This window comes from Hippichthys cyanospilos, chromosome 18 (genome assembly GCF_059441005.1).
Source record: "Hippichthys cyanospilos isolate Australia breed blue-spotted pipefish chromosome 18, RoL_Hcya_1.0, whole genome shotgun sequence".
In the NCBI taxonomy this organism is placed as follows: domain Eukaryota; kingdom Metazoa; phylum Chordata; class Actinopteri; order Syngnathiformes; family Syngnathidae; genus Hippichthys; species Hippichthys cyanospilos.
Genome location: NC_142386.1, coordinates 11327435 through 11350135, shown reverse-complemented (window position 1 = coordinate 11350135; position 22701 = coordinate 11327435). Strand labels below are relative to the sequence as shown.

At 39.3% G+C, this 22701-nt stretch overlaps 4 protein-coding genes across 9 annotated transcripts in view; 3 read left to right on the top strand and 1 right to left on the bottom strand.

Moving 5' to 3' along the window:
* Positions 1-8419, bottom strand: part of LOC148408957 (cationic amino acid transporter 2) — an 85597-nt gene extending 77178 nt beyond the window's left edge. For all 4 annotated transcript variants that reach the window (XM_088440226.1, XM_088440227.1, XM_088440228.1 and 1 more), the window contains exon 1: positions 8166-8419. The gene's annotated coding sequence lies outside the window, so the exon portion shown is untranslated. The remainder of the gene's footprint in view (positions 1-8165) is intronic.
* Positions 2636-9929, top strand: LOC148408956 (actin-binding protein WASF3-like). Of its 3 annotated transcripts, none has more exons than XM_088440229.1 (9): positions 2636-2808; positions 4134-4295; positions 5609-5743; positions 5843-5996; positions 7499-7616; positions 8172-8356; positions 8627-8824; positions 8909-9201; positions 9268-9929. In XM_088440229.1, the coding sequence occupies exons 2-9, from the start codon at positions 4163-4165 to the stop codon at positions 9423-9425; spliced, it is 1374 nt and encodes a 457-aa protein (XP_088296355.1). In that variant the 5' UTR covers positions 2636-2808; positions 4134-4162; the 3' UTR covers positions 9426-9929. The 3 variants fall into 3 exon arrangements, with proteins under 3 accessions (XP_088296355.1, XP_088296356.1, XP_088296357.1); XM_088440230.1 differs by having other exon boundaries at positions 4131-4295; XM_088440231.1 differs by lacking the exon at positions 5609-5743.
* Positions 9930-10429: 500 nt separating this feature from the next.
* Positions 10430-15405, top strand: LOC148408955 (V-type proton ATPase catalytic subunit A-like). Its single transcript, XM_088441296.1, has 15 exons — positions 10430-10593; positions 11041-11138; positions 11314-11442; positions 11580-11794; positions 12314-12451; positions 12527-12678; positions 12762-12924; positions 13013-13121; positions 13216-13338; positions 13422-13536; positions 13618-13681; positions 14047-14250; positions 14345-14439; positions 14507-14678; positions 14815-15405. Exons 2-15 carry the CDS (start codon positions 11057-11059, stop codon positions 14905-14907), a joined length of 1854 nt encoding a protein of 617 aa, XP_088297422.1. The 5' UTR covers positions 10430-10593; positions 11041-11056; the 3' UTR covers positions 14908-15405.
* Positions 15406-17877: 2472 nt separating this feature from the next.
* zdhhc23a (zDHHC palmitoyltransferase 23a) lies at positions 17878-22211 on the top strand. Its single transcript, XM_088441291.1, has 5 exons — positions 17878-18077; positions 18584-18718; positions 18919-19509; positions 20431-20598; positions 21388-22211. The coding sequence occupies exons 2-5, from the start codon at positions 18600-18602 to the stop codon at positions 21659-21661; spliced, it is 1152 nt and encodes a 383-aa protein (XP_088297417.1). The 5' UTR covers positions 17878-18077; positions 18584-18599; the 3' UTR covers positions 21662-22211.
* The last annotated feature ends 490 nt before the right edge of the window (positions 22212-22701 follow it).

The window sequence follows — 22701 nt, the reverse complement described above, 5'->3', positions numbered from 1 at the left end:
ACACCCCTGGCTTAGGGGGGAAGAAATGCACTGCATTATGTTATGGAATGTCCGTAAAATGGAAAAACGAAAAAAGAAAAAAAATGTGTGAGTGTGTGCCCTTGGTTTTTGCTAAAAGGTGCTGACCAAGACCCGGGTTTTACTTTCTTTGTGGGAAACTCTTGCTCTTGTAGGAAACATTTTTGTGGACCCCAGATATTCAGAATTTGGTATTTTAGTCAGAATCTTAAAGTCATAATTAGCATTTTGCGAGCCACACAAAATAACTGTGGCCAGCCGGATTTGGCCAAGGGGCCTTGAGTTTGACAGCTGTGACAACTCTAACCCAAATAATTACATGAGAGGAACAGAGTTCAAGATGAGCATTACACTTTTACACTACTGCAAACTATACCCCAACAATTTAAATCAAAACCTCTCTCATCAGTGGTGTGCCAAAAAATAAATCAATTCCCATAAGAATCGTGATTTTCATTTACCACAATTCTGAATCGATTTAAAATGTTCTCAAAAGCAACACTATAAAAACAATTGTTTCATATTATTCTACACTATAAAGGCTATGTAATTTATAGCTAGTTTCCAAGAAAAGCAGTTTTGGTAAAATTGTTGCTTTTGTGGAAAAAGGCACACTCCCTACAATTCAAAGCTTGATCAGTCTATTGTTTTTTTAATTGAATCAAATCGAATCATTTTGAATCGAAAATTAATTCTGAATTAAAGCCAACGTGGACTCGAAAATTGGAATCTAATGGAATCTAAGACAGTTAAACATCCCTACCGTAACCTCTCATTCGTGACGCTCAAAATTGAAGATTAAATTTATTCTAAAATCTGAAGACTAGATACATCTTGCCTTGAACATCGCAACTATTGCTGAACTGGTCATAATGTTGTGGCTGGTCAGTGTATAACTACCGTTAGTAAAGTAATATTGATTTTATTTTGTCTTCTCCATGAAGCTCCATCTCCTCGTCTTTTTTACAGAGTAGACCAGATAAGAAAAAAGAGCTTTACTTGAAAATATACACACATTTACCAATCATATTCTCAGTTTCAATATATAATAATTAGTTAGGCCATAACATAAATACTGTAACGGGTGATATGACGGTTCCTTTAAAACAGCCAGCAGATGGCGCTACTGAACGAGGACAAACTAAATCCAATGCAGCAGACCGATGCCGCCTGAAAGAATTCTTATCTACTACATTTCTCTTTATCAGCATCATGACTAATGTTAAATCACAGCATCAGGCTTATTTTCATTTGAAAATAATCGAGATGACATTATTTTCCAAAGATGGATGAGTTAAGAAATAACTCGTTTAAAAGCTATTGGACTCCCAAATCACTTCTGTGTGAATGCAATTAATGGCTTGTATCAATACAAAGGTTAGAAAGCCATGAAAGCAAAACACGTGCATGTGTAGTCTAAAGTGCAATAAGCAACAAAGATGATCATGGGGTGTACATATTGTATTGGGGTTAATACCACTGATCTGGAGATTATTACACTATCAAAAAATGTGGTCTTCCTATGGCAAGACACCGGCCGGCATGAAAAACAAACACCAAGTAAATCAAAAATGGACTATTGAGTTTTTCAAATGTGCTGAAATGTAGATTTTCTGCTATTATAAAATACAGTGGGACTTCATATCAATTCTAGGATGCTGCTTTTGAATAATATTGGATAATATTGGAAATAATATAATGGGCTCCAGAGACCTGTTTTGGAATAGAAAGAGTTTAACTGTCATACAAGGGTAAGAAATAATTTAGCCATAGTATAAGAAAGCAAAATTTACAGTACAACATCAGTACTGGCACAGATTAATTAATTACATTTAAGTTCCTTCCTAATTGTATTCTTATATAATGTAGTTTTCCACAAATATCAACATACTCAAGCATTAAAAACAAGGCAAATCTGAACCAACATCCTTAATGTTGGATTAAACGATGTATTTATGGAATAAGCAGACTCCTGTTTGTAGAGTTAAGACGAGTCTGACGGTGTGCTACTTATAAAGATTTAAGCCTCCATATCTAGGTTGCACTGCTCCCTCCCACAATCCAGATGATGCCATCTGTGATAAAGGAGCAATGTGCGTGTGTTTGTGCGTGTATGTGATGCTTTCAAATCAAATCGTGAGCTTCCTTTCACTGTTAATCCAGGACAGCTACAATGTGTTATGAATTGATTTATAGATTTCTGATGATGTTGACAATTGGGTGATTTTCACATCCAAAGAGACCAAACTGAGACACACTGGAGAAAAAATGTTTAAACGGCTAGTCAGCAATGGTGTATGAAAGATAAACATGATAATTGCTTTCACTGTAACAAGTGAATCTGACCTCTAAAAAGGAAAAATGCAAATGCAAGATTAGAGCACAAAAATTAAGTAATTTTTGGCATTTGAAAGGCAAATCTATAAGCTCGCCTGAAATGTTGAACCGAACAGATGATTTTCTTTATCCTTTGCCAAAGGTGTAAGATCTTGATTAGACCTTGAAAAAAACCACAGGGGATGTCCGAGTTCCGCAATGACGCTAAGGGATTGGTCGAGCCAGTAAATCTGCTGACTAAATCCCCTCGTTGTGATTTAGAATGAGAGGTCATGTTGTCACAGTGCATTCTGTCGTGCACAAATGTATCCAGGAGCTACCTGGCACATGACAGCACAGACAAATACATAATAAATAGTGTCTTTTATTGTATTTTAATCGAGACACGAGGAGTCCATTGCGAGTCCGTTAGAGAGAAGTTAAAAACCAATGCGCTCAATTCTGACAACATAGGTAAGGATTTTTTTTCTTTTTTGTTCTTCAGGTACAGTTGACTGATTTGTTTTTGTTTTTTCTTCCTTCACACTATTACATTTTCGCAGATAGAATGTTTTGTGACAAGTACTATGGTCTAAGATAACACTTATCATTCTAAAACCTAATTCAACACCAATATTTTTGATTCGCTTAGCACAGAGCGTGCCGAGCAATTCTTTTTCTTGTTCAAAATATGTCTTAGAATATTTTTTTTCCACATTGTCATAATGGGGTATGGTGAGTAGAATTTTGAGGTAAGAGATTATTTTAATACACTTTGGAATTGGGCTTTAAGATGACAAAATGTGGAAAAAGCAACGTGCTCTGAATACTCTACCACACAACGCGTGAAGCAAGTGTTCTTGTTTAAAATGTGTCAAGAAAAACTTTTTTCACATTGTCATAGTGGGGTATAGTGTGTAGAATTTGGAGGTAAGAGTTTAAATGAATACAATTTGGAATAAGGCTGTAAAATGATAAAATGTGTAAAAAGCAAAGCGCTGAGAATTCACTTTACTGCCCAGCGTGCAGAGCAATTTTTCATCCTGTTCTTCTTCTACTACTAGTAACTCTTGTTGCAATACTGCCACCAACCAGCTGGAGTGTGGAATAGAAGAAACAGCATATGAAACTACCTAAAAAAAAGCAAATCCTACCCATATTGGTTTTGGTATACTAATTGGTGTATTCTGGACTGTGGTCATAGAAGAGGCTCAAAGAATACTCATTTTCCTTAAATACATATCATAATCTCTACAGTCTAAAACAACACTTCTCAAAAGAGGGACTTGAAGGCAATTTAGGGAGAACAGTACTTGAGATGTTATGGTCTTCTGCTGATATTACATCTAATTCAATGCTTTTTGACAGCATGACAGGAAGAGCTTTTATTATCTTTTGTCTTTTATCTTTTAGCTTTTGTTATCAAATTAAAAGCAAATTAATTGGAAAATGAAGCAATTCATTGGTAAACTGTAATATAAAGACTATTTCGCAAATTGTTTTCTTTAGCTGGGGAAGAAACATACTACTACAAATGTAGGTCGAAATTTTAATCAATAATTGCTTCATTGTTAAACTTGGATGTAAAAATGCTGTCACCCTCAGACTTACAGGAACATGTTTTAATTTCAAAATAATTTACTTTCTTGTACTTTTTTTAACCAATTTATTCAATATGGTAAAAGCAAGTACTTTAGGTCAATTGCGCTTTTGTGTAAACCATAGGGAGTAACAGTGAGATTTTTGTGATATGTGGTGGTTTATTAAGACTAAAAGTACATTCTCTTGTCTCCCAGCAGGTGTCGTGGACGAGATGTGAGAAGGAGTGATGCCTTTGGTCAGGAGAACCATTGAGCCTCGGCACCTGTGCCAAGCTGCGGTGCCAAACGGGATCGATAGCGAGCTGGAATGTGTGAACAACAACACCTTGTCTGCCATCATCCGACAGCTCAGTAGCCTAAGTGAGACACATGTTTAGATAAACCATATATTGCGCTTGACCACGTAACACAAAAAAGTGAGGGAGAAAAGTGAACCGACTATTTTTGGAAACAAATTTACTCGTGGACATCTGGCTCATAGTCTCTGACACACACATAGTGGTACACATGCTCAATGTGTGTGTGATGGGATTTAGTGAAGTTATGGCGGTTTAGAGCTTAACTGCCGAGCTTGCACAGGCAGATAAGATGGAGACTGGGTGGGTGGCAACACAAAGCCAGTCTAATAACATATAATACTCTTTGCCATTCTTAATGTTTGCTTGAGAACGGATCACGTGGCGCTCCCATAATCCAGACAGATTAATTGGCTTTAGAAAAGCACACAAACATTCGCTCAAGTGCCAGGTTGATGTAGAGTGGACAATACGGTGCATCTAGAAAGTAGTCAGAACGCTTCACTTTTTTTCACGTTTTGTCACGTTACAGCCTCATTCCATACTGCAAAAATGAAATCAAATTAAATATTCGCTCACCTCAAAATTCTAAACACAATACTCCACTATAACAGTGGAAAAACGGTTTTTATTTAATTAGTTATAATTTATTAAAAATAGAAAACTAAGAAATTCACATTTAAACAAGCATTCACAGCCTTTGCTTATTGCCAGCTATTTTTGATAAGTTTAAAAAAAATGTAAAGAAAAAAAATATTTTTACATTGTCATAATGGGGTATTGTGTGTGTAGAGTTTTGAGGTAAGAGATTGATTTAATTATTTAATTAATTATATTTAATAAATTAATTATTAAATTAATGCAGTGCATCTCAGTTATATTTTGCAAAGTCCCCCCTAGGAAAGTGAACCCCCCCACTCACCACGACTGACGACTTTTATCGATAAAAATTGCAAAAGTATACCTAAAACTGTATTCTTTTAAATATCAACAAACACAAAAGCATGATAAATTTTCAAAAACTCTTAACTACTTTTACAGGTTTCAGGATAGTCAAAAACTGCAAAAAATAACCAAGTGCATCAATATGCCTGAATTAAAAAAAAAAAAAAAAAAGATTCCAATCCTTATTTTACAGTATTTTAATCCAACAGCGATTCACGTCCCCGCACTATTTGAGAAGGACTGCATTTATGCATGTACAGTAATAAATTTTATTGTGAATATATTCAGGATGCACTGTACAACGTATGACATAGAATCTCTATTCAGACGTGTTTGTTAGTCATTTACTATAGTGCACATATTCAATTTCAGTCACACTGTCATGACTGTTTTCACCTACTAACATTTTGGAAAACGTTGACGTGGTTGCAGGTAAACATGCAGAAAATGTATTTGGTGATCTTTTCAATGAAGCCAACACCTTTTACGTGCGTGCAAACTCACTCCAAGACCGCATTGACCGCTTGGCTATCAAGGTCACCCAGCTGGACTCCAGTGTGGAAGAAGGTCAATTGTACCAACAACAAACACATATAAAACTGATACGTTTCGAATCTGTCACACAGACCTTCCTATTATGTTAAACATGTGTTCACTGTTTTGCAGTCTCTCTCCAAGCCATAAACCTGAGAAAGGCATTTAAAAGTTCTACCACTCAGGACCAGCAGGTGCTTTCTAAAAGAAGCACTCCCAGCTCAGTGACTGATATGTACAACAGCAGCGACCAACCACCTCCTCTTAGAGACCTCACTTCTTACAGGTATGCCAAGAGCATTATGATCTACTTCAGTGATTTGGACTCAGTAGTATGTTGGTGAGTCCCAAAAATTACCTATTTACAATGGAGATCCAAGATATATTTGCTTTTGCTTTTATTCGAGCTAGGGCTGCAAAATTAATTGAATTTTAATCGCAATCACGATATCGGCTGCCAAGATTAATTGAGCTGATCCTCAGCGATATTAACATTTAAAAACATCTGTCAAATCAAGCACTTTGTCATCCTACCACTAGATAGCAATGTTTCCCATATGCTTGCATGACAAAAGTCTCAGCTTTTCTCACTGTAATATATTAACTATGAAATGAGTTTCTCCGATTTTGAAAAATGTGTGGCAAAAAAGTGGAATTAATTCAGTATGAAATGACCAAAAATGGCATTTTGACTGCTAATTGATTAAAATTTGCTTAAAAGTAAATAATGTGCTTGGTTCTAAGTCGGCTTATTTTTTCATTGGTTTGCAAGTAAGTTAGCTATGTTGTCCTGTGTCCCAAGTTTTTGCCATGTTTTGGGTGATTTTTTTTTTAATTATTATTGACTTTATTTTCTTTATTTTAGTTTATTATTATGTATATAAAGTATATAATCAAGCCTTGAAACCTTGATTAAATACTGCTTGTTTTAAAATAAGGGCAATAAATAAACATGTTTGACCAATCATGATAAATAATCATGATGAATAATCGTGATTTCAATATTGACCAAAATAGTTGTGATTATTATTTTGGACATATTCATGCAGCCCTGTTTCCAGCGGCATATAGCTATTCCACAAGATGGCAAAAGGAACAACTAATCCAGGGGTATTCAATGAGTGTTGGCCGATCGCATTACATCACACTAAATGGGTCGAAAGAAAAGAGAGACAAAAAACAGAACATTTATCCCCCAAAAAAAAGTATGAAGTCATGTCATCACTTGATTGTCTTTTTAGGGCCCTGAATTGACAATTGAATGTGATTTTAGAACGCAGTGTTATTTATTTACGTCGGGCTCACTCTCTGAGATTTTCAAGTAGTAGACTGTCGTTGCAATCATGCTTAAAGGATGAACTTCAAATTAAAAGCGTACCGAGGCTGTTCGTGTCATATATTACTTATTATGGTAAAGTTTATTTTGAAGCAATGGCTGGCCTTCTTGTAACATTTAGCTGTCTTACTATAATGGAGCTTGAAAGGCAGTGCATTCTTCAGTGTATCTCATTTCACTTTTGGCCCAACAAGCTAAAATTAAAAATCAAAAATTGTCCTATCCCTATTAGTTATTGCCCAGTAAATGTGTCTATCCTGCCTGGGCCATTTTACTCTTGTATGCCTCTGTGAAAGGAGAAGCGCAGGATGTGAGAGACACAGCACAGATGTTCATTCGGGTTTTAATTTGGTGGTTCCAGGAGATTTTTCAAAAGTAGAATATGTGCCATAGCTCAATAAAAGTTGAGGAACACTGATCAAGAATTAACACTTCTTTCTTATTTTTTTAAGAGAGGACGGCACAGACGCCATGAGATACTACTCAGACCCGTCATACTTTTTTGACTTGTGGAAGGAGAAAATGCTACAGGACACAGAGGACAAGAGGAAAGAAAAGAGAAGGCAGAGGGTGAGAGAGGATGCATAGTCGGTTTGTTTACCTGCTATGTTATGATCAACATTATCACAGAGTGATAATGCTGTATACTGTACATATTAATAATAACTGTTTTTGTGTATGAACTTGTATGAGTTTTCTGCGTCTATTCCTCACACATTACAAGAATATCCATTAAGTGAAGATGTGTGTAAAGGCTTTTACAGTAAGCCTTAATTATGAGCAGATGATATACTCAGTGGCATATATTCTTTATCCTCTGCAAAAAACAAAGATGTGACCACCTCTGTCTAGAACGTCTGTTTATAAATACTGTGCTGATGGTAGCCAGGGTGTGCACACTAGGAGAAGGAGATTTATTTTTCTATATTTCATTTCATTAGTTTGATTTTGTAAATTTTTATAAAGTACTATATTGTAGAGTGCTACTTTTGTTAATAAACCACATTAAACATTTTGTGGTATTTAATTGGGAGAATGTAATGAATTAATGGCATTTCCAATAATATGAAAGGGAAAGATGGTTTGACTTGTAAATCTATGCACCAATTTGTTACCTACCTTTAGGAGCAAAAGCGATGTGTGGAAAGCAGTACCCTCCAGCGGCAGGTGAAGAAGGTGAGGAAGGCTCGAAACCGCAGGCAAGAATGGAACATGATGGCTTTCGACAAAGAGCTCCGACCAGATCACCGCCACCCTCAAACTCTGCGGCGAGGGGCGTCTTCCGAGGGTTCTCTCTCCCCGGAGGGCAGGTTTGTGCCATGGGTACTGTATATGATCGAGGAGTCCATTTTGTGAGCTCAAAATCTCAATGAGTACCTAAAATGAGACATGTTACAAAATTAGGTACACCACCACAGTGTAAAATCTGTCACAATTCTGCCTTCACAATAAACATATTTATCTTTCAATGATGTCAGAAGTATTTTGCATTTTTCTTTGACTGTGAGAGCAAAAGAAGCTGGCGACAATTTATGTTTTCTAACCAGAAATCACGTCATCCTTTCAATTTGTTCTTCTAGACCAGAGCTTCCAGACTATCCTACCCCGCCTGTGCCAGCCCACAGTACTTCTAACTTTATCAAGTCGCATGGGAACACGCAGCCCTCCCCACCAACAGAACACGAATACCACAGCATCGATGTCAACTATAAGATAACGGTAGAATCTCAGGCTGCAGAGAAGATGAAGACTCTAATGTGTCTGCCTGCAGATTACAAGTATGTTTGGACAATAACCTTTTTATTGTAATCTTTTTCTTTATATGCATCATCCTTTTTGTTTTGTTTTTTATTGCCAACCAGCTGTGCACACCCACCACCTGGCCAAGGCCCAGGCATCCCATCAGCCCAGACAGCCTTTGGTTTGGCACCCCCAGCAGCTCATAATGGAGCCACGACACATGTTGGGCCTGGTTACCCACTTCCACCTGTGCCTCCTGCCGGGCCTTGCGTTCCTCCTCCTCCTGGTCCCCCGCCACCACCTCTCCCTCCTCCAGCCGGGCCATCACATCTTTCAGGACCAAGTGGAACCATTAGAGCTGAGATGACACCAGTGAGAGATGTGAGGAGCGATCTGCTATCGGCAATCCGCATGGGTGAGTAGTACCGAATCTGCCTTCATTTCAAGAGATTTATGTGATTCTAATGTTTCTGGTCAATAGGTATCCAGTTGAAAAAAGTGCAAGAGCAGCAAGAGCTGCAGAGCAAGCATGATCCAGTCGGTAATGACGTGGCCACCATCTTGTCACGGCGTATTGCGGTGGAGTACACGGACTCTGATGATGATTCAGAGCTGGACGACAATGAATGGTCGGACTAGCTGCAGTGTGGATTCATTTGACTTGCGGTGACAAGAAAGACACTATTAAATATTATTATGACATTATTATTCATGTTCTCACATATTTGCATTGGAAGAGCAGAAAATGTGACCACACTGCCAGATGTAAAAATATACTCATTTATAAGGAAAATATTGATGCTTGCACTAATCCTCTGAATCCATGCCAGCCTTTTTAATCCAAGGATAGTATCTTCCCCATGACATGATTTCCCATTTCTTTTGTTCTTGCCTGACATGTACTACAACTGATCACAGAATATGGTGAAGGACAAGCTCAGTGTGACACTTGTTGCCAGTCACATTGATACTGAAATAAACCCCACATGTTTCTATGGATATGTCTGCAGGGAACATCATGAAAATTCATGAATGAGTATAGCAATAATTGCATTATTCAAAGTGAGGTTTGTACACAACATCATGTATCATGTCCATAATAAATGTATTATTTATGTCTAATAAATGTTTATTTATTTCAGATTTTTAACGCAGTGTAACTTTATCTCCAAATGTATCTTTTTCTCTTGTTTTATTCAATCACACTAGCAAATGTCTTATTTTTTAAATGCAGTATAATAGTCTTCTTAAATTTTACTCTTCAAATGTGTCTTTTTCTCTCATCTCTCGTCAGTCATAAAACGCAATACTGCAACATTGCATCACTGGCTGGCATTATTACATATGAGCAATAGAAAGCAATATTCTTAAAATTTACAATTACCATTGGCCACCACAAACTGTTGAATGCACTATGCAGGACTTGTAAGAACAGTCAAAAAAAATACGAAATATACAAACAGTACCATGTTTGTATAAAGTCTATAATTCGCCATTAAATTGTGCATTATAATTGTTTTGAAGGTTAGTTGCGGTGGTTATTATTTATGTCCAGTAGATGTCAGTAGCGTGCCGCCGAGATCCGCATCGTCTATTTGTTTTGGAATCTGTTTCGCTCTCGTCGCCATTTTGGCTCCAAGACACGGCTCACCCTTCGGTATTGATGCTACCGCCCGAGCCACAATGGCGTCTGCGTCTTCCCGTTTCTTCCCAGTCTAGTGGGCAGGTGATTAGCACAGCTAAGCTTCTCTATTCGGTACAGTCAATACGTGAGGGACAAACCTGGATAACTGCACATCCTTGCGAGGTAGGACATTACTAGCTGCATCAAGTTTGACTTTGGAATAACTCGTTAATAAAATTCTTGGACCAGTCCTTCGAAAAAAAATGACGATTTTACGTGGTTATCGTGAGGTTGATGACGTTAGCATGTCGTTGCAAGCCAGTCACCTGACTTGTAAGTGGAGACGAATCAGCTTTACCCAGAGTAACGACTTTAATCAATATACACTTCATTCCGTTGCAACCAAAAGCGACGCAGTCTAAATAGTAATGGCGGTCACAGTAGGGACGCTAGTAAATGTTTAGCACCCTCATCTGTGTTAGCTAGTGCTGTCAGGCTCGGTCATTCATACTGCAGCATCGGGTCATGTGAGCTGGCCTGTTATTGACATTCGAGATGTTCAAGTCACTGCGCTTGTTTAAATGCCCTGACACTGTTTGTGTAACACGTATGTCTCGATGGGTCTTTCAGAAGAGGAAGTGCCAAGATGGATACCTCAAAACTTCCAAAGATCCAGGATGCCGAGCGAGAAAGCCAGTTTGGATACGTCCATGGAGTTTCTGGACCAGGTCTAGTTATTTTACCTTTACCTTTGGGAAATACATCGAAAGTACATGATCAAGTGTCAAATGATTATTAAAAATGTATTTGTTATTCAAAATCTAAATCTTGCTAAACTTTACTTACCCATACTCTGGTTTGTCATTATTTGATCACAATTTTTTTTTTCCTTTTGTCTCCTAGTGGTGACAGCTACAGCCATGGCGGGAGCCGCCATGTACGAGCTGGTCCGCGTAGGCCACAGCGAACTGGTGGGAGAGATCATCCGTTTAGAAGGCGACATGGCCACCATCCAAGTCTACGAGGAGACTTGTATCCTGATTTTCTACCCTTGTAGCTCCTTTGGAGTCAAACACTAAGCAAACAATATATTTTGCAGCAAAACGTCATTTGGACCTCATTGTCATCTGGTTTAGCTTTTTGTTGCTTTCCTTAACATCACACCACAGCTGGTGTGTCCGTGGGTGACCCAGTTCTTCGCACAGGTAAACCCCTCTCTGTGGAATTGGGACCAGGAGTCATGGGCTCCATCTTTGACGGCATCCAGCGACCCCTAAAAGACATCAATGACCTCACGCAAAGCATCTACATTCCAAGAGGAGTGAATATTGGCGCCTTGAACAGAGACATCAAATGGGAGTTTAGTCCCAGCCAAAGTCTTCGGGTATGTTGTTGCAGTATCTCAATGTTAATAACGCATTTAATCGCCAAAACATATTTTTACAGACAGTCAATCCCATGTACTTACTCATATCTTTATTTTTTTATTGTTTTTAAATAGCTTTATTGTCATTACACCAGCACAAGTACAAGGCAACTGTATTCAGTTTGGCTAAACGAAAGTCTAAAAATGGCTAGTACTAAGTACTACTAAGTGCTAAAGTAATCAACTACTCTAGGTAAATGAGTACTAAAGAAATCAATTACTTAATACACTAAGGTATACGTTATGTATGTATGATGACTTTATGTACTTTATCCATTTCTGGAGGTATTCTTTTGCCTAAGGAAATTAATTACTTTACTGCCCAACTACTAAAGAAATTGATTACTTATATATATATATATATATATATATATATATATATATATATATATATATATATAAATATGCCCATTTTAAAGGTGGGGTTTCTATTCCTGCAGCTACTTAGAACTAACTAGATGATGTCATCTCTTATAGGTTGGCAGTCACATTACAGGTGGCGACATCTACGGCATGGTGTTTGAGAACTCCCTAATCAAGCACAAACTGATGCTTCCGCCTCGTAGCAGAGGCACGGTCACTTTTGTAGCACCACCTGGAAACTATGACGTTTCTGTGAGTGTTTTGCATCAAAAATGTTTTTGTTGTTTCATTGGAAATTAGTAACGTTTTTTTGTCCTTGATGTTCAGGATGTGGTTCTTGAACTGGATTTTGAAGGCATCAAGGAGAAGTTCACCATGGTTCAGGTGTGGCCGGTGCGTCAAGTGCGCCCGGTCACAGAAAAACTTCCTGCAAATCATCCTCTGCTCACCGGTCAGAGAGTCCTGGATGCACTTTTCCCGTGAGGCTTTCTCGATGTAACGCAAACTTCTGTAGCTTTTGTACTACAAATACTAAAATGGATGTCTCCGCTGGACTTGACAGCTGCGTGCAGGGCGGCACCACAGCCATACCAGGTGCCTTTGGCTGTGGAAAGACCGTAATCTCTCAGTCCTTGTCCAAATACTCCAATAGTGATGTCATCATCTATGTTGGCTGTGGAGAGCGTGGGAATGAAATGTCAGAGGTGCTGCGAGATTTTCCAGAGGTTAGTGAGAGAACTTGAACTTATTTTTATTAAAGTTTTGAATTGTGACTCAGGGGGTTGCCTTTTTTATTCTGCTCCTGCCAAACAGCTCACAATGGAAGTTGGTGGCAAAGTTGAGAGCATCATGAAGAGAACGGCGCTTGTTGCAAACACATCTAATATGCCCGTGGCTGCAAGAGAGGCTTCTATTTATACAGGTATAAAAATTAAAGAAATCTTCCATAGCTGTCCTTTCGTGGAGGTGTGTGCTTCACTTAGTGCTCATGGTCTTTCCAATATCACCTTCGGCAGGGATCACGCTATCCGAGTACTTCCGAGATATGGGCTACAATGTGAGCATGATGGCCGACTCAACATCGCGATGGGCCGAAGCACTGAGAGAAATCTCTGGCCGATTAGCCGAAATGCCTGCCGGTGAGATTGCGGCGCATGTTACAAACTCGGACGAGGGAGGAGATTGCATTTTGTGAACCCTGGCTTGGTTTTATCCTTTGTAGATAGCGGATACCCGGCCTACCTGGGCGCCAGGCTCGCCTCCTTCTACGAGCGAGCAGGACGCGTGAAGTGTTTGGGCAATCCCGAGAGAGAAGGCAGTGTCAGCATTGTCGGAGCGTAAGATGGGTTTCATGCTGACAAGAATGAATTGGTCCTACTTATGCCTCACACGATTCATTTTTGGATTAATGTTTCTAGTGTTTCGCCCCCTGGTGGAGACTTTTCAGACCCTGTTACCTCAGCCACATTGGGCATTGTACAGGTAAGTGGTTGCTTGTCATGCATTTCTTCATGAGACACTATCTCCATTAGGACTGGGCGTTAAAAATGTTGACCAAATAGGGTGGTCAACTTTAACTCTTTCAGTGCCAAGCATTATTGGAAAAGGAAACCTCTCAAGGGCCAGTATATTTAACCATTTTCACACACCTTTCAACAGAATATTGTGTGCTATGTCTATGTAAATATAGGTGTTGCCATTGAAAGATTGACTTCCATTCTTCAGTTACACTTGCATGTTGATAAAGAGCTGTGTTATAAGTGTGGAAACACTATCATCACTTATTAAATTGATTTGAAACAAAAAAAAAAGAGCAACAGCCCTGATCTTCATTTATGTCCTTTCAGGTGTTCTGGGGGCTAGACAAGAAGTTGGCTCAGAGAAAACACTTCCCATCTGTGAACTGGCTGATCAGCTACAGCAAGTACACTCGGGCGCTGGATGAATACTACGATAAACACTTTCCTGAGTTCGTGCCGCTTCGTACAAAAGCCAAAGAGATTCTCCAAGAGGAGGAGGACCTGGCTGAGATAGTGCAGCTTGTAGGAAAGGTGAGGAAACGCACACAATTTTGAACGTGTTGACGGATTTTTCGAATGTGAGACGCTCCAAAAATGGTCTTCCTTTGTCGTATTTTGTCCTCAGGCTTCTCTGGCCGAGACGGACAAGATTACACTGGAAGTCGCCAAGCTCATCAAAGATGACTTCCTGCAGCAGAATGGTTACACCGCATACGACAGGTGAAGACACAAGCATCCCGCGTGTTGGCGACATCTTGTCACGTCTCACACCCGCCTCCGTGGACAGGTTCTGCCCCTTCTACAAAACGGTGGGCATCCTCTCAAACATGATAGCCTTTTACGACATGGCTCGGCACGCCGTCGAGTCCACGGCTCAGAGCGACAACAAAATCACCTGGGCCATGATCAGGGAGCACCTGGGCGAGATCTTGTACAAAATCAGCTCCATGAAGTTTAAGGTATGAATTTCCAGACTAAAGTGTGTGTAAACCACAAGAACGGTTACAATAGTGTCATCATCTTTATGACTGAATAGCAGACACGTGAATTAAAATATAGAATGTAAACACTTATTGTTTATTTCGTACATTTCAGGACCCAGTCAAGGATGGAGAAGCAAAGATAAAAGCAGACTACGCGCAGCTGCTGGAGGACATGCAGAATGCGTTCCGGACCTTGGAGGAATGAGTTCCTTAACCGTTAAGCACCTCCCCCAAAATTTCCCAAGCCCATGTTTGGTGGTGCAGTCTAGTACAGATTGAACGGTCCTATTTCTGAATGTCACGTGAACTCCTTTGTGTTTACTCTCATCCGTGTAAGCATTCCATCATGTGCCCATGTTTTACATTTTATCCTTGTTGATTTACCTCGTCTGTAAAAAGGGCCAGTCAGTATCTATTTATTTATCCATCATAATGTTGCAGTTAAAGCAGTCAGGTGCTGTTGCAACATAGGGAGTCTACTGGGAACATGCACATGAATAAAAGGACATTGTGTTGTGTGGAGGGAAGGTGGAAAGATCTTCCGCCTCTTAACCTCCAAAGTGTGATGATGTGATTTTGTGGACTATATACTTGATATTATGTGTAAAATGTGAATGAATGAGTCTATTAGAATTGTGCTGTAATAAAACTGAAGTCTATGTAAAGTCAAGTGTGTCTCATGACATAAAATAATTATGCAATATGTGTGGGGTATTTTTTCAATTTGTTGCCGAGGACAACTGGGAAAACATGAGATGCAAGCAGTTATTCAAGAGTCATTTATATGACGCTTTGCCCTTTTACACAGCTAAAAGTGGAAAAAAATCTGCTGAACCGCAACGAGACTGTAGGTGGCACACAAACACAGATTCCATGCCAGAAAAGATGCAACGCAATTTTTTTTCGACGCTTAATATGTTAAAGGAGCATGCAAAAAAAGTGGAAGCCTGGGCTGACTGCTGGCCAACAAGGCATATATAGATGACCCAAACTGATCACAATGACTTGTAAATGAACCCCTATGCCGCATGATGGCAATAATACATGTAAATAAATTACAATATTGCTTGATAGTGCAACTTCTAAACCTAACAGAAAGCCTCGCGGACTACTAAATAATTACATGTGGCTTATACACTCTCCCAAAAGGGCATAAATACCACAATTTGGGGTCAAAAAGGAAAGATATACTGCTAATAATTTGATCCATCTTTGTCGATTGTTTTATAAAAACTAAATCCTTGAGGTTGTTTTGTGCAAAGATGAGTTCAAACCGACCCAAATACTGTATTGGGTCGGTCCTTTTTAATACATAACTGTGTTATTTTTTAACCCAGCTGTTTTTAGAGAGTAATATTAAAAGTCAGAAATTTGCGTGACAATTATGATGTCCTATGCGCCCCAACCTATGGAGTGAGATCACTAAATGGGAAACATTAAAAAATTACACAATAATTGGTTAAAGTAGGACTGACACAATATCTGGGTCAATTTGATCCAACTTTCTGGGATGTTTTGCACAAAACATTCCAAACAAACAAAACAACAACAAAAAAAACTCTGTTTTGAAAAAGACAACCCAGAATGTTGTCTCAATTCAGCCCGAACATTGGGTCAGTCATTTTCTCCCCCTAATTCAGTTAATTTCGATCCAACTGTTTTTAGAGTGTAAATAAAGGCCCAATTTGACCCCAATAAAGAATCCAAAATGAAGAGGTCACAGTCCACATAAGGTCCCCCCCAACCCCTTGCAAATCTTCCATTTTGTCTGTGCGCCCGTGCACTCGTCACACGCTGGCTCGTTTAAATTGCGGCAGTAATTCCTCCAAAATAGATTAGAGGCGGCCTGTGTATCTTCAGTTCCGGCCTCCATCAAGACTAATGGAGGCACAAAGCCACAGCAGCAAGAGCAGCAGCTTTTGCACTGCATTGATTGAGTCCATACACTCTCACGGACATTAAAAAGGTTTCAGTGACCTAATACGACTCAGGCCTTTAGCCCGTAATGCGCATGGCCCTTTTGAGACGATGTTCTGATATTTAGTGATCAATTCAAAGAAACTCGAGGGTGTGTCCGGATTCACACTCTATTACAGTTGATGTCCTGACATCACCACCTAAATGCAATTTACAGTCAATTTCAGAGTGCTAGCAAAAAGAAAAGCAGCACTACGAGGCTTAGCAAATATTATGGGATGCCAAACTGGTCATCTTGAATCAGAGTAAAATTGCATCCATTCAGTTTCTATAGTGCTTGTTGTAATCGGTTCGGGGGTGACCCTACTTATATGCAAGGCACGAGGAAACAAATTTTTACACCCAATCACCTACAAGAATAACATGTAAACTCCACACAGGAAGGCCAGAACTCGGATTTGACCTCTGACCTCAAAATTGTGATGTGGCTTGGCGAACAACTTGGGCGCTATTCCATTAGCCTGCACTTCCTCAATTTATGCTGTTTTGCTTGTTTTAGCATGTTATAAAATAACTAAAATCATAGTTGGTAATAATAGAGTCAACGGTTTTACATAGTGTATTCTTAACCATGAATATAGTATGTACATATGTAAATATAATGAATATGAAGTCTACACACCCTAGTTCAAAACATAAAATAATAACCAATAAAAATGAGTTAGGGAAGGTCACCCGATAAACGTATGTAGTTTGCTTTGTTCCGCATGGGTAATCTAAATGAAGACACTGTCAAATAATCATTACGACCATTATAATATTTGAAACGATTACATTACACACAGTGGAATGCAAGAACATGAATACGGGAACAACAAGTGGACGGGGTGCAAAAAAAGTCTTCCAGAGTTTTCAGTCAGCAAGCGGCAAGGTCAGGTTGCTTGTGTTGAGGAGGAAATGTGATCCCAGAGGGTGGAGCTGCCCTGTGGATCATCACATCACTCCACTCCACTTTACGTCCATCCACTACACTGCCTGTCATGTGGCTGATATTATATTATGCAGCCCGGTCCTACAGTGTCAGCCAGTGTGGATCCACAGGGGCTGCTGACCGGCTCAACAAATAAGCTCGCTTAGATATTCAAACGTATTTTTCATTCAAAGACCCGAAACTGTGACCTCGGCAAAAACTAGGTTCAATTTGCTCAAAAAAACTTTTTGCAGATGTGAGGAAGCGAGGGCAACACTCAATGGGATGCCTGCACCATGGGAATGCGAGAAGTGACAACCGTTTCAGTGCTTTGACACGGAGACGCAGCAGTGATGTGACGACTTCATTTTTTGTATTTGCTGGTGCTTTTCTTTTCTTCCTTTACTTGTACATGAACGGAAGCCGAAGCTATACCTGAGAGACTGTTTTTTTCTCCTTTTTTTTCGATTTTGAGTTTGGAGATAAAGGTAAGTTTGAGCATGTCCTGATATAAACTTAGGTAATAAGTACCTATTATGTGCACAAGCTCACTGTAATTAGATCCAATAAAAAAAATGTATCACAACCTCTGCGTGCACAAAGATGTGATTTTTTACTTGACTGGCCCATTGAAAGCTGATCATGATTTTTTTTTTTTTAATTTTGAATGTTCCAAGAAGATCATTGGAAAAATATGAACTATGCAAATAACAACATAGAGTAACAAATAATTAGTTTCACAATAGCTCAAGCAAAATACAGTCACACGTTGAGGACCTGATTGGCCCAGATAGTTTGTCTCCATGGACATTGTGGCCTTGTTTCAACAAATTACACTGAAAGCACCAAAGGCTGATTATAGAAATCACTCATTTTTTAAACACCCCCTGGGAGTCAGTTAATTAACCTGACATACAATCTAAAACTGTAACTGTACATTTTTGACCCTGATCAAACGTTTTGTCCCAAAGTAATAGATTTGTGGCTTATACAGGATAAAGTACGCCATAATGAAATGGGAGAAGTTAAAACCTCCAGAACCAGATGACCCAATGTGTTGCTGTGAATGTGACGTGTTCCAGTACGGATGTTGCTGTGACTGTGAGGATCTGGATCAGGCCTTTAACAGGTATGGAGGTACATTAGTGTACCTGTACGTAACATGTAACACGACATAATGTCCATACACTGACATTTATGGAATAAAATATTTCACTGGGGGTTGATAATCAAAAAAATAAGACAACCACTGATCTGATATATCGTAAAGTGTCTGTGCATCATCTGTGTGACATCCATCCAACAAAGCAACATAACTATTTATTGTAGATGGCTGAGAAGCAAAGCACCAAAAAGTGGATGTCATTCATTTCTACTTGGAGCCTTGATTGACAACTTGGAGATCTCGCTGGTTCCTGCTCTGGTTCTGCTGCCTCTCCTGATGCGTGTTGCGGCGCTGCACTACCTGTTGGGTATCATGATTCTGACGGCTCTACCCGGCCTGGTGCTCTGGCTCTACTACGCCACCCACAAAAGGAAAAGACGCACGCTCTTCTTCCTCACGCTGGCTCTCTACTCTCTGGCCTACATGTACTATCTTTTCCTCACTGAAATCCTACCTCGCGGAGGTGTGAGTCGGGTGCAGCTGTGTACCGTGACCACCGGGATGATTTTCACAATTGTCTCTCTGATTCGGACCAAGAGGAGTCCAGGATTTGTTAGCGCAACACTACGTGAGGAGGACATCAAGTGTTTGCCACATCTCAGTGTCCAGACAGAAGATTCTTCAACTATCTCAGGATCGAAACCAAGCGAAAAATGCAGCAGGTGTCCTCTGTGCAAAATTACACGGCCCCCTCGGGCGGGACATTGCAGAACATGTGGAGTATGTGTCCTACGCCTGGATCACCACTGTGTCTGGTGCGTGACATTTCCTGAATTCCGATTATTACTTGAACCATTGACATAATGTAAAAATATTGATGGAATACCACGGTTCCCTCTTATTTACTCATAAAGGGTTAGTGTCATAAATAACCCAATTTTTGGTCAAAAAAGGGATGACCCAATATTTTGAAATAATTGGCCCCCTCTTTATGAATTGTTTTATCACAACTTGAGGTTGTTTTGTGCCAAATAAAATTTTGGGGGGTTGTTTTGTGCAAACAACCCCCCAAAATGGATCAAACTGACCCAAATACTGTGTTGGGTTTGTCATACACATAATTGGGTTATGTTTAAGTCAACCAACTGTTTTAGAGTGTAATATTAAAAAGGAAAGTGAAACTTTTGGGGGATAATTATAGGTCGTATACACTCCAACAAGCCTCAATGAGTTATTCTAATTTGTATTGTTTATGGAATATGAATTAAGCAGAAAAATCTTTCAATCTCATGAGGCAGCCATTTTGTCATGTCAATCAAAACAAAATGAAATTCTTCAAAGTAGAGACCGTTTGCCAAGATTTGAGCTTTTCTCACCTTGGCATTTTCTCAGTGTGCTTTACAATGTGGATGATGCCTAATGACCTGCAAGGGCTTGACCTCTTATTGTGTTTGAGAATATATTGAACACAAAGTTGTTTCCAAATGTTTGAACGTGACTGCATTTGGCCTGGAAAAAAAAATCCAAATTATCACCATGTGTATTATATTCTACCAACAACCAATTTCACCAATCAGAGATGTTGTATTTAGCATAATACGATCAATTAAAGTTTGAACTGCAACATTAAAATCGAATTTTCCATGACTTTTAAATATTCTTATAATTCCTAAACACTTTTGATTTGTCATACTAGGTTCAATGGAAAACATGAAAGTGTGTATTCTTTGTTGTAGGATTAACAGTTGCGTCGGACAGGGCAACCATCGCAGCTTCCTGTTGACCCTGTGCGTGTTCCTGCTAACATCTCTGTACGGAATCAGTTTGGTGCTGCACAGCCTGTGTCCTCAACAGTATCTCATCAGCGCACTCTTCTACTGCCCTGGTGTCTACTCTCAGTCCAGGTATGAACACCGAAATAAGTTATCAATCTATAAGTGAAAAAAAAATTAAAAAATCAATGCATGAGTTGATATGTCAACCACTATTGGTCAAGCAAGTTTTTTGAGGTAAAAAAAAAATCATTTGCAATGTTGCTTTCTTTAGGGGTCATAATCAATTGTGCTTAACATCAGCAGTTCTCAAAAGAGGGCATAAGTAAGCCTTGGGGTACATGAAGGCACTTCAGGGGGGTGCGGGAGAGTTTAATAGGGTTTATGCTGGTATCAGCAAAGATTATTTAATGCTTTGTAATGTGTTTATGCAAAATGCCTACTCAGGAAAACTCAGTTTCTTTTCAAATAACGAGCAAATTAATTGAGACATTAAGCATGTGCCCCAATAAAAAGGGTTTGACAAGACCCTTGTTATCCCTCAAGCATCCGCTCACAGCCCGCCCCCTCTCACACATGTACATCTCCGCACAGCTCTCTCACTCAGCCACAAGCGCACCGCCTATAAGAATCGCAAAACATTGTTGCCAAAACACCCCAATATAATGCCTCAACAAGCAGTGGTTTTGTTTCAAGCAGTACATTGGATAGGTGCTGTTGTAAATTGAGGGTCTTTCAGAAAAAAACAAAAAATAAAAATGCAAAAAGTGAAGCATGTTACTGGTAAGATAACACAGCATGTTACTGGTAAGATAACACAGTATTATGAATAATTTCTGCGATAATATCATGCATATAGTTGTCAGGCAGCCTTTTTTAACGGAAATACATGTTCATGTCCGTCTTTGTGGATGTGTGTAGCTCAGCGCTGTGCTTCACCTGTGCCTGGTACAGCGTCATCGTCACAGGGGGGCTGCTGTACCTACTGCTGTCACAAGTGGCAAATATCAGCTTCAATGTGACAGAGCGGGAGGCCCAGCTTGCCCTGAGGAACAAAACAGGCCAAAGGCGCCTGTGGGGGCTGGCCGTCGCCACGGGAACGTACTCGCGAGGCTTCTACCAGAACTGGGTCGATTTCCTCACCATGGCCGATACCTCAATGAGTCCTCCATCCGGCCCCCCTGACTTGGTCTAGTTTCATTTTTAAAACAGAAAATGGTGCTCTTATTTTGTTTTTGGTGAATATTGGTCATCTCATTGTTGAAACGCCGTAAACCGTTTACCATGCTATAAATACAGTAAATTTCAGATCATATAAGCCACACCAACAAAAATATAACAGAAAAACTGTTTTTGTCATATATAGGCCGCACCGTACTATAAGCCGTATGTTGTAATATCAAACATTTGCAGCAACATCCCTTCAACACAGACTGAACATGCCTGCACAGAAATATGAGCGGCACCAATATACTTTAAACATAACACAGACACACTGGGATTGTTTGATTAGTGCACAAACACAACAGTAATATGCCTGATTGTTTTAGTAGAGTAAAGTGCCCCTTGGTGGCAAGTAAAATCGCAGTTAAACCTTCAAATCAATACTTTGATAGTGTCTTTTTCATTCTCTTTTTGTTACTGGAAGATTGCCCCGTGGAATCTAGGGGAAATAAAAATGCAGATATGCTGACTTGGACAATAAATAGCAGGGTTTAAATCGTGAGGAAAAAGTTGTGGCTCATAGTCCGAAATTTACAGTATGCTTTATGACTGGAATCTAACTGTGTATATATTTTAACATAAGCCCACCAGTGACTGTTTTTGCAGTCATGTGGTAAATACATACTTTGAATTATTTATGTTAATAAAGGCTTGACCGTTGCGAGTGGCATTTAATGTGCTCTTTTGCCTTTTCATAATGCATATGGTGGGTGGAGCAAGCTGTTTAAATCAATACATTGTCTTCAAGTTATATCCAAGTCAATGCACTCAGGGTTTTTTTTTTCTGTTCTTGCAACCCACTTCTTATATCACTAAGTAGAACAAATGTGGGCTTTTTGATTGAAATTGTTTAAGCAACACCACTGAGTATGATAGTGTGTCGCTCTATCCCGGAATGACAACTTCTTAAATAAACCTTGTTAAAATATTACTTTCAGTGTCCCAAAAAAACTGTGAATGATCGTTTTTGTAAATGCTTAATTCACTTATTTTATTGGGTCGCATTATGTT